The sequence below is a fragment of the Sciurus carolinensis genome, chromosome 10 (genome assembly GCF_902686445.1).
Source record: "Sciurus carolinensis chromosome 10, mSciCar1.2, whole genome shotgun sequence".
NCBI classification, from domain to species: Eukaryota; Metazoa; Chordata; class Mammalia; order Rodentia; family Sciuridae; genus Sciurus; species Sciurus carolinensis.
Window position 1 is genome coordinate 2,157,014 of NC_062222.1, and position 12,859 is coordinate 2,169,872.

At 47.1% G+C, this 12,859-nt stretch overlaps 1 protein-coding gene across 7 annotated transcripts in view; it reads right to left on the bottom strand.

Moving 5' to 3' along the window:
- Positions 1 to 451: 451 nt before the first annotated feature.
- Trpc3 (transient receptor potential cation channel subfamily C member 3) overlaps positions 452 to 12,859 on the bottom strand; it is a 58,955-nt gene continuing 46,547 nt past the window's right edge. For 3 of the 7 annotated variants that reach the window (XM_047566760.1, XM_047566764.1, XM_047566765.1), the window contains exons 10-12: positions 11,457 to 11,540; positions 2,381 to 2,456; positions 452 to 1,303 (exon numbers count right to left, since the gene is read on the bottom strand). In XM_047566760.1, the coding sequence (XP_047422716.1) occupies positions 1,161 to 1,303; positions 2,381 to 2,456; positions 11,457 to 11,540 (303 nt within the window). In that variant the 3' untranslated portion in view covers positions 452 to 1,160. Of the gene's footprint in view, positions 1,304 to 2,380; positions 2,457 to 11,456; positions 11,541 to 12,859 lie in introns of those variants that run through there. The other 4 variants (XM_047566761.1, XM_047566763.1, XM_047566762.1 and 1 more) reach the window with 4 other exon arrangements.

Genomic DNA, 12,859 nt, shown 5'->3' on the forward strand with positions numbered 1-12,859 from the left:
TGTGTGGATGAACACCTCTGAACCCGTGAGCACTCGAATAAACCTTTCTTCCTCTACAACTGTGCCGGTCGGATCTTTTAGTCACAGCAGTGAAAAAGCTGGCGGACACAGATTTAATCATGGAAAGACACCAGGGACAGCAAGAGCTGCCCCAAAGGGGGTGGCCCCAGGTGGCGCCTGACACCGTCCTTTCAGGCAGGCATGGCTATTCCCATTTCTTTCCATTCGCAGACCTTCCGAAACTCAGAGTGGAACAAGTGGGCAGAATACAGAGCCAGCTGTTGGTATCTTATTTACCATTAAAGCATCACACGTAGTAGAAATGAGGAGGTTATCATCAAGTAACAACCCTGTGTGCCCCCCAACTTGAGAAAAGACTCATTACCCATGGACTAAATTCACAGTACTCACAAACTATGAACAAAAGTCTAAAACAGAAAGCAAACAGGCATCTATTTTAGAAAAATCTTTAATGTGTTGTTCGGGACAATCCTATGAAACTTAAATATGTAATGTAATTGTATCTTCTATTAACCCATCTCATTGTTAAATTCTCACTTAGGGCTCACTGGTCCTAGGATTATCAGCAATGCCTAAAATTCTAAGAAAATCTTACTAGGTCATAGCTGGTTGTAAAATTTCTTCAGTTCTATTTTTAAAAAAACTCAAACTCTTCAGCAGGTGGACATGGGAAGGTATGCTACATAGTGATGAGCTTTTATTTGTATTTTATTGGCAGTTCAGTTCACTTGGCTTCAACATTTATTGAGCACCTACTATGTACCAGGCACTGTACTAGGTGCTGGAGACACAAAGATGAATAAGACATAGTCCCTGTCCCCAAGGAGTTTACGATCTCTTGGAGGCAAACAGGTAGTGCAAAAACAGCGTATACTCTAAAATGGGCAAAACTGTCAGTAACGCTGTGATATTGGGCCTTTAAATACAATGGTATTTCATTGTTTGTAATGTCGAGGCAGACAATGAAATGCATTTTCTTGTGATAAAACAGCAAAATCATCAAGCCCTAAACCTTTGAAGAGTCACATGATAAAGGTAGTTAATGCTAAGAACTCACACCAGTTTTTCAAGTATTTCTCACTTAGAAACGTTATTGCCCACGTGTGTGCTGCGGTCTATGCTGAGGCTCCAGCCGTGCCTCATTCACATCTCAGCACGCTGGGATTCAGTTTCTCGCTGAGTTTGTGGATCAGGATGGCCAGTTCCTCGGTTGCTTGGCTCTTGTCCTCCAGAAGTTCATACCGAAGGCTGGAGATGTCTTGCTTGATTTCTTTCAATTCACCTGTATTTGTATTAAAAATATATAATTGGTGATTTGCTTTTTGAATTTAGAAAAGAACAAAATAAAATTCATGTGATTTGAATATATTTGCTTTCTAAAGTCTCCCAAGGTAGCTATTTGTTTAAGAAATAGCTGTCTTTAAAAATACACTGACCTTTGCACAAAGCTATAAATATAGTCCAGCTACGTTTTTAGCATTAAAACTCAAAGTATTGTCCTTTGGCTAAACCAACATTTTTTTTTTTCCTTTATAGTGCTGGATCCAACTCAGGGCCTCTGCATGCTGAGTACATTTGTTTCCTCATTTATTAGATGGAAAAACTACCTCATGTAATATACTACATGAGCGACACGATCAACTTTCTTATAAGAATTTTGTCCAAAACTCGATCCTCATTAATATCCCTCCTGTGGACCAGCGCTTGCAAAGCACTGCTTGTTTTTGAAGCTGTTGTGCCCGTACAGCTCCTCCCACTGTAGTTCAGTTGTCTTCCCCGGGCAGATTCTCGCTTTCCAGACCATCCGCCCATCCCAAACCCGTGTCCCTGAGACCGTGTCTCAGTAAACCACTGGGTTGCTGGTTCTCACTCGCACATTCATAGATTTCTTTTCTACATACACGCACCACTGGTTTGGCTCAGATTTGCAAGGGGTTCTCAGATGAGCCAGGTAACACCTCCACAGCCCGCCAGTGATTCCGCCACGCTCAGCCCTCTCCCCTCCTAGCGGTGTCAGCAGGTCTAAAGGCATGTCGCTGGCATGGAAGGTGCCGTTTCCGTGTTTAGGACAACTTATTTCTCCAGGCTTGTTTTTCCCAACTCTAGGCCTGTGCTTTGGGTCCCTTCTCCAGCCCTTAAGGAAAAATGTCTATATTCCAGACACATGCCCTCCCTAGAATGTGCCTGAGGAGGAGACACACATAGGCAAGAAGCCAGCCGGGAAAGTGACGTTCATGACGGAAACTTCAGATGAGGCAATGGAGCTGGACACTCTGAAGAGGGGAAACTGCCTCCGAGCCACCTTTGAAACGCTGGCTACTTGAATGGTGGGGTTTTCGAGGAGGAACGAGGAGCTTACCTTCGTTCACCTCGTCGTTTTCCTTGTCTACTTGGGCTTTCAGGACATAGCGCTTGATCAGTCTCTTCATTATCTGCTGTTGGGCAAGAAGACGTGGTCAGTGGCCACACTTCCCAGCACCCTGCGCCCGCGGGGCCTCCCACGCCTGGAAGACGTTCTCAGAACTAGGCACACAGCTCCCAGGCTCAGAGTGTCCCCCTTGCATGCGTCCTGAGACTTCACTGCACCATCTGCGAACTTCTCTTATGCCTCGGAAATGAAAGCAGCTTTATAAAAAGCTAAGTTGGAGGATTTCAAATTATGGTTCCTCTTCCAACAAAGGAAATGCTTTCTGTCAGGTGCATTGACACTACATTATCACCTACAGACACTACCTTTGTCTCACTATTTAAAAAAATATATGACTGTAGGCTGAATACAGAGAATTTGGAAAATACAGAGAACAACAAAAGAAACAAAACCATTGATAACACCACAGTCCAAAGATATTTGCTGTTGTGATTTTGGCATATGACCTTCTAATAGCTTTTATTCAAATTTTGTATATACATAATTATCACGTGTGAAAATTTACACTTCCTGGATATCATGTTATATCACATGCTTTTCCCTTATAACGTTATATATTATTGCTATTTTCCACTCTAAATAAGTGCTCTTATAGGGCAATTATATGGCTATATGGAAAAAAACTGGAGCCTTAGTTCATACCATGAACACAAAAAATCAATACCAGTGCATCTTAAGTGTGAAAGACAAAGCTTTCAAATCCTTTTAAAAAAGTATAGGACAAATATTTATTTCAAAGTAGAACTGGACTTTCAAAATCAGATAAAAATTCCCCACTGTAATGGAGAAGATTGTTAAGTGTCATTAGAACCCAAACCTCTGTTTATAAAGACGCTGAGGAAAGGGTGGGGTAAGCCACAGACCGGCAGAAAGTCCCCGCAGGACTTATGACTGACAAATAGTTTGTATCTGTAATGTGCAAAGCTGCTCCCCCACCCATCAGGTGCAGCCATTTTCCCCGCCTCCCAACCACTTGTCAATCTGTGAACATCTTAGCTAGCTATTGGTTCATCAGTCAGCTTGCAAGTGTCCTTCTCTGATATTGGTCCCCTGTTAGCCTGGCAGAATTCAATTGCTTTACTGTAGCTACCCTGCCATCTTTTCTCATCCTTCTGTCTCTCCTCCTCACTTTCTCTGTCCTCCTGGCTTTTCCACTCTCTCTAGCGTGCGCCCTTTCTCATTCTCTTTCTTTTCCTCTCATTTTCTCTCTTACCCTGCAGGGAGACACTCTGTTTGCTTAATAAACTCCCTTATGTGATTTCCCGTGTCCGGCATGGTTTCCATGGGATTCCTTACAGTAGCCAAAATGTAAAAATTTATATACAAGCTTTAACTCCATAGGAAAAACTCAGATGAGCCAAAGGCAAACAGGTGTTTCACAGAAATGAAGACAGATCACCAACAAGCCCAGGGAGCATCGCGCACTCTGTTCTTGGGAGATACAGTTTATTAATTGAATTTGATAATGCCAAGCCGGGTTGGAAAAGACAGGGATCAACGAGAACCCTCACTTTCCTGGCTTGCGTATAAACAGACAAACCACTCTGAACGCAGTCTGGTGTCATCTCCTGAAGCTGCACGCGGGCACACCCTTGCCGTGGAGAGCGCAGGCCAGGCGCAGGGCCTAGGGAACCGCACGGGTGGACCCAGAGACAGGACAACAACCGCAGCAACCCGGCCTGAACAGCAGAGAGCAACGGAGACAGACAGGTGGTCAGGTAGGGGTTCCGCTGCCCTGCCGAGGAGTGAGCGTGAACTGGCCACACACGAGAGTGGGACAAAGAACCTCAGAAGCCCAAGTGCAGGGAGACTTGCCGCTGCAGACCTGGGCAGCGTGAGGACGTCCTCAGGGTGCTCAGTAGCAAATGCATCTGTGTGCTTCAGGGCTGCCTACTCATTTCATAAACCCACGTTTTCAAAAGAAAACCGAAGCACGAGGATCAGAAACCCAAACTTTGGGATAGCGGTCGCCCCGGGTAGATTTTGGGGCGGGGCGGAGAAGTGCCAGAGCCCCGGATGGAAAGCCAACATCCCGGGCAGCTTTCTTAGTGTGCATACAGTGGCGCTCCGCAGCTCAGCATTGCTGCACATGTGACAAATACCACGCGACCCACCGGGCACTCTGGTTCCTCCAGACACCTGCTTGGGGGAAGAGCAACATGCAGAGCCCATGCAGTTGGAAACGCCCCCTTCACCAGTCACAGCAAAACAGAAAACCCGCTGAGTGTGTGGGATGCAGAGCCAGGTGGTCTCGCGGTGTTGGGAACTTACACGCCTCCTGCGGTTCAGCGAGTGCTTACTGACAGCCAGTTCTGTACCAGGCTCTGTGGCAGAACCAGGGCTGCGGCAGTGGACGCAGTCCCCGCTCTGGGGAGGCTTCTCATCTACCCAGAACAACTCCCAAGAGGTGAGGGTACGGGGATCTAACCTAGTGGGAGAACAGTGAGGGGGATTCTTGCAGAGGGAAGGCGATGCGGTGCACACCGGTCCAGAGCAGCATGGACGGCCGCGACGTGATCAGTGGAAAAGACAGATGGACAAGCAGTGCCAGCCGGCGGCACTGCTGGCGGGGACGCTGAGGGGCATCTCCCCTCACACACACACACTTGAAAGCAAAAGAGGAGGAGAAGGACTGAGTATCTAATTCCAGATTTTTAAAAAGAAGATGAGAAACACTTTTGAAAAGATAAAAGAGCAAGTCCTAAGAAGACTGGAGACTCCGACTCTGTTCAGAGGATTTTTGAATTTCACATAATAAAGGACACTGGACGCAATGTAACCAATGTCCACAGGGACTTTTCCTGTTGTCCTGGAGTTGATGGTAAGCTTAACCCCAGGCGCCAGTTGCCTTGGGCAGTTGGGGCAGCCGCCTCCCCTCAGTGCCTACCCAGAGTCACAAGGCCCCTTCTGAAGCTGCCACCCATTTCCTCCTGCCCACCCACCATCATGGAAGGACCTGGGCCAGGGCAGGGTCCTGGGCCCGCAGGAGGGAGCCTGTTCACATTCACTCCATCCCTGTGTGAAAGGCAGGGGAGTCTCCTTCCCCGCCAGCACAACCCGAGCAAGACTCCCAGGCAACCAGTGGCAAACAAAAGGAGTCTGGCGTCCTGGTCCCAGTTGACTATCGGCCTGTTCCTGACAATTAAGTTAGAGGAAAACGAACAGAGGCAGAGGAGGAGCATCCAGGCTCAGCCTGCACTCCCAGATCTCGTCACGCAGATGAGGTTCCATGGGGCTGGGTGGGAGGCAAAGAGAAGGCAGTGGTGGGATGGCATACTTGCTGAATAGAGCAGGGACGAAGGACGTGAGCTGGTGCAGGAGCTGTGCACAGGGAAGCAGCCCCATAGCCTTCTGGCTGCCACACCAGGCCCTGCCCCCCTGAAGAGGCAGCACTCTGGTGTGGGCTACCCAGAGGACAAGGGACAGAGGACACCAAAACCTGGCCACTGACAGAGCAGAGGTGACAGCTGGGGAGAGACTGCAACCTGTAGTTAGGTCAAGCGAAGTGCTGCTTGTCCACCTCTGCCTCCTGCTCAGGGCCACCTGGAAAGCGGGGTGGGGGCGTTGCATAAGGAGCCCAGCCTCCTGCAGCCTGGCCTCCCCCTGCAGCCTCCAGAAAAACTTACAAAATGTGAAAAAAGGATCCATTTTCCAGGATGTTCATTACAGCACAGCTTACAATAGTCAAAAATGGAAAGATAAGCTACATCTCCTTCAATAGAGGAAGGAGCAGGCAAAAAATGGTTTCTTCCATACAGTGGAACGTTACAGAGCAATTAGAATAAATGTGATATACGTGTAACAATATAGATAACAGCGTGAAGATAAATGAAGAAAAATGATATATAATGTTTACACAAATTAAAAAAGACTCAAAAAGCTAGTACATAATGTCATGGATGTATTTGTGTACTAATAAATATCTACAAGTGTGCGTGGGAAGAGCACACATGGACTTCCAGGTAAGAAAGACCTCTGGGGAGACCAGAAAGCTAATGTCATAGAGTAGGGATATTTCAGTCCTGTCAAAGATTTCCTACAAAACTGTCCAAGAGACCTTGGCAGAGTGCTCTCATTTTGTTCCTGCCACAGGGTCACTTCACCACCCAGGCTGGCCTCCACCAAGGACTCAAGTGGGCCTCCCGCCTCAGCCTCCAGGGTGGCTGGGACCACAGGCCCTGTCTCCACTGCTGACTTAGAATATGGCGAAGTGCTAGCACTTGTCATATCAAGGTGGCAGCAGCACAGACCCAAAGAGAATACTCGTGGCACTTTTCTGTGTTTGCAAAGTCCATAATTAGCTATTTTAAATGTAATAAGATAAAAGCTCTTTGGCCATTACAACCAGTGGTCTTCTAATGCAGCCTCTCCACCATGGGCCTTCGAGTTGCTGCCTCTTCCTTCAGATCTGGTGAACAGCTATCACGTAGACACGCAAGGCTAGGTGGAGCTGGGAGGGCATGGCTTTAGGTGGTCTACATGACCCACCAAGGACTGCAAAAAATAAAACCTCTTGAAAATGAAGGGGAGGCAGAATGTGTGGAGCAATGAATCTCTGAATTTCAATACAGGCCTCTACCCAGAGCTTAAGGCACTGAATGCCTAAGCTTCCTTTTCTCATCTCAATAATGGGGGAAACACAACTCAGCACAGAGAGTTGTGCAGAATAGACAACCCAACGCAGGTGAGCCTGGGTCCTGCTTGGAGAAGGTCGGCTAGAGCTCGTGGGCTTTACTACAGCCTGAAGGCCAGGACGCTGCCGCTCACGTTCCCCAACGCAACGCAATGCTCTTGCAAAAACTTACGCTAAGTTTTCTGAAACTATGCGTGGGAAGTCTATGCAATCTTCCATGCGTGCCAGAAGGAAAGGTGGTAGAAAAGCAGAAAGCTTAAGAAATTCATGTGGGGTTCAAGTTCCCCAGAAACAGCCTGAACAGAGCTGCTCACCAGCTTCCCTCCCTGAGGGGAAGAGAGGAAGGCACACGCATCACCGGGCTATAGGCTTATGGGCCTTCAACGTCTGGTGTGGTTTTAGCTGGTCCCACATCCCACAGAAACTCCACTGTAATGTTTCCAGCTTAAACACACCCCTGCACCAAGCCCCAGCCCCTCTAAGGCAAGAAGTCTCTTTGGTTCATGTTGCAGGGAGTTCATGAGAATCCTCTGGAAGGTGGCCTGCCTGGTGGGCCCAGGTGGCGCCCTGGGGCAGAAGCAGAGTCCCTCCTCCGGGTCTCTCCCCTGTCTCTCCCTGAAGGAGATCCCCCTCCACCTCTTGAGCTGCTGCCTGGCTCTGGTCTTCAACACAGTCGAAAAGGTGAGCGGCGGGGCGGGGACTTGAGTTGGGACTTGGCTGTGGAGCCGATATCTTGATGACGCGATGGGAATGTCATGATGTACCTTGCAGAATGGAGTCCAAGCAGATTTCTCAGTTGCTGACTCTGAGTCCCTCATGGCCACCTATGCTTCTGTGCAGCAGCACATCCTGCTTGATCTGTCTTAAGATCATAGTGCTACAGGAAGCCACCAGGAAACTCACAGGCAACAAGCGAAAGTGCCATTTAGAAATCTATCTTCCATACCCAAATCAGATTGAACAATAACAGAGTTATTGGATTTTCCTCTTTCGGTCAAGGCTGTAGATTATCTTCCACCCTCCAGAGATCTCCAGGAGTCATTTGGACTCCTTGGCAGGAGCTCATGAATCACCAGTTCAGAAGGACACTGCGACTTCATGGTGTAGACTACGAATTTTCTCTGTCCACGGTACTGAAGGCCTAGAAAAAGGTTCCAAGAGCTGGAACTGAGTGGCGGCTAGTGCAGACCCAGCTGGTCCTTCTTGCAAACAAAACCAGGCTCCTTTTTCAACCCTCCCCTGGGACTGGGGGGAGGAGTGAGATCTGGGTGGTGGGATGCCTTCTCCCCAAAGGAGCCAGAGCCTTTCTTTTCTCTTACTTATTGTTCAGGGATTCAAATTCAACCTGCAGTTGCTAAGTACTCCCTCAGGCACTTCATCTACCCTCTCTCCATCTGCCTGAAAGCGGGACTTAAATTTCCTTCTGAGAAACATCCCCCTCCCCTCTCCCAGGCCAGGCTGTGCCATTCCCACTGGGGACAGAAAGTCAGCACCAGGAGGGGTCTGCACAAGGCAGCCTTATGAAGATAGCCCTCCATTCGATTCCCCAAATATTTATCTTTCCACCATTGCTACCCCTAGGAGCCAAAACTCTATCTTCTTCATCTTGTCACTTCTCAACAAATTTATTGCTTTTTGGCAAGATACATGTAAGCTCTAAATTCTAGCTGGGTGATTTTATTTTAATTTACCCTATTGTTAGCCTGTCTTTTCACAGTTCAATTTGCAGACCTCTGGTACTGAACCTAGGAAGGTAAAGGGAAAGAATGACCACTTCCTGAATTCTTTTTGTTGTTGTTGGTATTATTTTTTTAATGTGGTGATGGCGACTGGACCCAGGGCCTCATGCATGCTAGACAAGTGCTTTACCACTGAGCTATCTCCCCAGCTCACCTCCTGAATTCTTGAACAGGAAAGAAAAGTAAATATCCATTTTTCTTTTAGTCCTTTAGTGGTTGGTATTTGGGGTTCTATGTGAATTGTACCAAATTAATCCTGATTAATATGAACAATATGAAGACTAGTCACAGGACATTAAAGATACCAAAGATCTGAAGCAGTAGAAAGGCACAATGTTCTTAAAAGGAAATCAGAACATCATGAGATGTCAGATCTTACATCATGTCACTTGCTGTGCACACACCTGTGATCCTAGCCACTCAGGAGGCTGAAGCAGTAGGATTGCAAGTTTAAGGCCAGTACCAGCAGCCTGCAAGATCCTGTCTCCAAATAAAACAAATGACTGGGGCAGGGGCTCAGTGGTGGAGCACTCTAGGGATCAACCCAGGACCTCCCCCCACAAAGATGGTAATTCTCCTTAAATAAACATAATCTCAGTAAAATACCAACAGGCTGTTTTGTAAACTAGACAAGTCTACTCTAAAACTCAAACAGGACAGGGGAGAATGAAAGGGGGGGGAGGGCAGAGAGAGAGAGAGAGAGAGAGAGAGACAGAGAGAGGAAGAATAGCAAAGGAAGTAAGGAAGTTGTAAAATAAGAGTTCGGGGTTAAGAATACCTGTGCCTGGGGGTTCATTTGTTTGATTTTGTTTTAAACTACAATAATTAAAATTATATGTTCATATAGCATGAATAGAAAGACCAACAGAACAGAATGGAAAAACTAGAAATAAATACAAATAGATACTGGAATTTAGTAAATAATACAGGCAGAATTTCAAATCAATAGAAAAGATTATTCAAACACATGGAGCTATGTAATCATCTGGAAGAAAAAATTAATTTCCCTACCCCACATATTATGCTAAAATATATTCTACCTGGGTTATATTTTCATGTAAAAGATAAAAGAATTTAAGAAATATGGGTAAGAGGCTTATTAAATAATCTCAGATGGGAGGTCCTGTCAGAGAACACACACACCTCCAGCCCTAATGGGTCTGCGAGGTGTCCGCAGAAGTAGGGAGGCAGGAGGCAACAACACGCCCAGACCCACAGCAACTGGCGAGAACCTTCCCAACCTGAAGCTCAACAGCTTGTGTTTTCAAATATTAAGAATTCCTCTTAATTTATACCAAAAGTCATCAAGAAAAGCAGATAGACATTGGGTCCTAAGAATACAGAACCCTAAACATAAAATTAAGGTCAATCTCATTCACGGTGAAGACGCACAGACAGCCCATTCTCGTGTCTGTTTGGCTGAGACCCAAGCCTCTGACAACACGTGTGTGAATGAAGAAGGAAGCCGAGACTTAATAGGTGTCCTGCAGGTGTGAACATTACAAGCGCCATCAAAACAGCTTGATAATGACTAAAAAATTAAACACACAGATGCTTAAGCAGAAAATGCTACACATTTGCACATTTGAAATGTCAAGTGTACAAGGTTATTTATGGCAGTATTATTTATCATTGTTAAATACCGGCAATATCCTCTTTCTGTCAGTGGAGACCGATAAAATAAACCAAGCACACCACATAAGGGAACATGATGTACCACTAAGAGCACGGCTTTGTCAATCAGTGAGCCAATCCCAGCTTCCACAAGAGCAGCGTGAGGGGCGTGCCCGCTCCTTGAGCATCACTAGACACTGTCACCCCCTTGGTCCTCATGACACCTTGCACACACCAGAATGCAGAGACTCAAAATGGGCAAGCCGGGGGATGGAATCCAAGTGTCACAGCCAGCAGCAAATGCAAAGGGTATTGCACTGTATGTATTTATTTAGATACTGGGGATTGAACTCAGGGGTGCTCAACCGCTGAACCACATCTCCAGCCCTTTTAATTTTTATTTTGTGACAGGATCTCACTAAGTTGCTTAGGGCCTTGCTAAGTGGCTGAGACTGGCCTTGAATTCACGTTCCTCCTGCCTCCGCCTCCTGAGCTGCTAGGATTACAATCATGCACAAAAGGTATTTTAAAACAGTGGCGTTGAAATAGTACGGCCTAAGAGTCACTTGGAAGATGGATTGCCCTAGGGAAACCGGTGGAAAGCGTCTGGCTTTCACACTGTGAGAGCTTGATTTATCTAATATACTCTGACTCCCACTTCTTTGTCCAGCTCAAGGTTTATGCAAACATTCTTTGGAAATTATAGTAACACTTTTTTTTCAATATTGGAAAAAGAACTCTTCTTCCTCACCCAAAAGAGGGAGGAGGAGGAAGAGGAGAAAAAGAGGGGGAAAGAGAAGGAGAGGGAGAGGGAGAAGGAGAGGGAGGGGAGAGGAGAGGAGGGGAGGGGAGGGGAGGAGCACTTGGACTGATTTCTAAAGTCCCCTCCAACTAGCCTGTTCTGTTCTCATTTTCTCTGTCCCCGTCTTCACAGTTCCACTCACTCTGCACACACAGACACACACAGACACACACATACGACACACATACAGATAAAGAGAGATGTCTCAGGAATTCTTACCTGATACCGTGTTGGCTGGTTGAGAATGCTGTTAAAACTGTGTGATTCAAAAACTCTTGAGTTAGACTGAGTGAAGAGGTTTAACTAGGAAAAAATACAATTAACCTAGTAAATTAGAATACATTTATTTGGAATCAGAAGCACAGTCTACTGCATTCTCCTTGGTAACATTTCTGAGGATCGCCTCATGGAGGTTGAGGTTTACACGTGATTTCATACAATTCCCAAGGCAAAATCTAGGTGGGACACGGGCTCACATGGTCAGAGCCTTGGCAAGGTGGGCAGTAACAGGGCTGCCGACCGAGAACACGTTTTTAAAAGTTGGCTCCTACTAAACAGTTTTTCCCGGGACCTGGTCTTGATCAAGGACGCAAGGCACCTAGAAGCCCAGGTCCAGGGAAGCAGTTCGGTGGCTCCCAGACAGGAACAGAGTGCACTGCAGGCCTGCATAACACGTGAAATTTCAGAGCCTCAGCACCTGAGCCCACGGAACACATCTTCTCAAGCTTCTTGGCCTTACAGGAGCCAGGGTCACGCTTGGGAGAGAATTGGGCTAAAGAATTTCGGGTTTCTTTCCCTTTTTCTCCTTTTCTTCTTAAAGTCTAGACTTTGGGTAGGAATGAGAGCAAGAGGGCCGTCCATTCCTGAGTGACCTCTTACTCATGGTCATGTGGCCACCTAGAAGATGTGGCTCAAAAGTGGGACCCCCATCCTAAAAGGCGTATTGATCCCAGTTCCTGAGACCCCACCACTGCACTGTGGGAGGTGCCGGATGCCGGGGAGGGGGTCGTGGCTCTGACCAGCATCAGGTGCTGACCCTCCCACAGGTCTGCAGCTCTAGGGAAAAACCTCACCCAGCTGAGTTAATTTTCCTGTTGGCCACTGGAGGTCAGTGTCTGCCTACCAACCCAGGCTAGCTGTCCAGGCGAGCAGAAAAGGCTCCTCCAGGGGCCTCCCTCTTACCAAAAGAAAAACAGGAAAAGAGGATTTCTCCAAATTGTTACTAAATGCAGCCTACAAGAGTGTCTATAACTGTGCATAAGATTAAAGAGCTCTGAACAGGTCTATGTGCAACTTAAAACAAAAAACCACAATGGCCATTTAAGCCAGATGTGGGGAGCCTGGGAAGCTGAGGCTCTTGCCTCTCCAGAGATCAACGCTCAACCTATTTTCTGCTTCAGACCCTCCCTGAGATAAAGGACCCTTTCCTGCCAGAGGCACAATACAGGCAGGAGCCGGCATCCTAAGGGGACACCCTCAGTGGACACCCTACGTAGAGCGCTGCCCTCATTTCCGTGAGAAGCCAGTTTCCTTTAGAGGGGTCCAGCAGCCGCAGTTCTCTCAATGTGCTCTCCTCTACCTGATTTCCCCTTTCTACTTTATGATAGGGTCAGGAAAGAGGC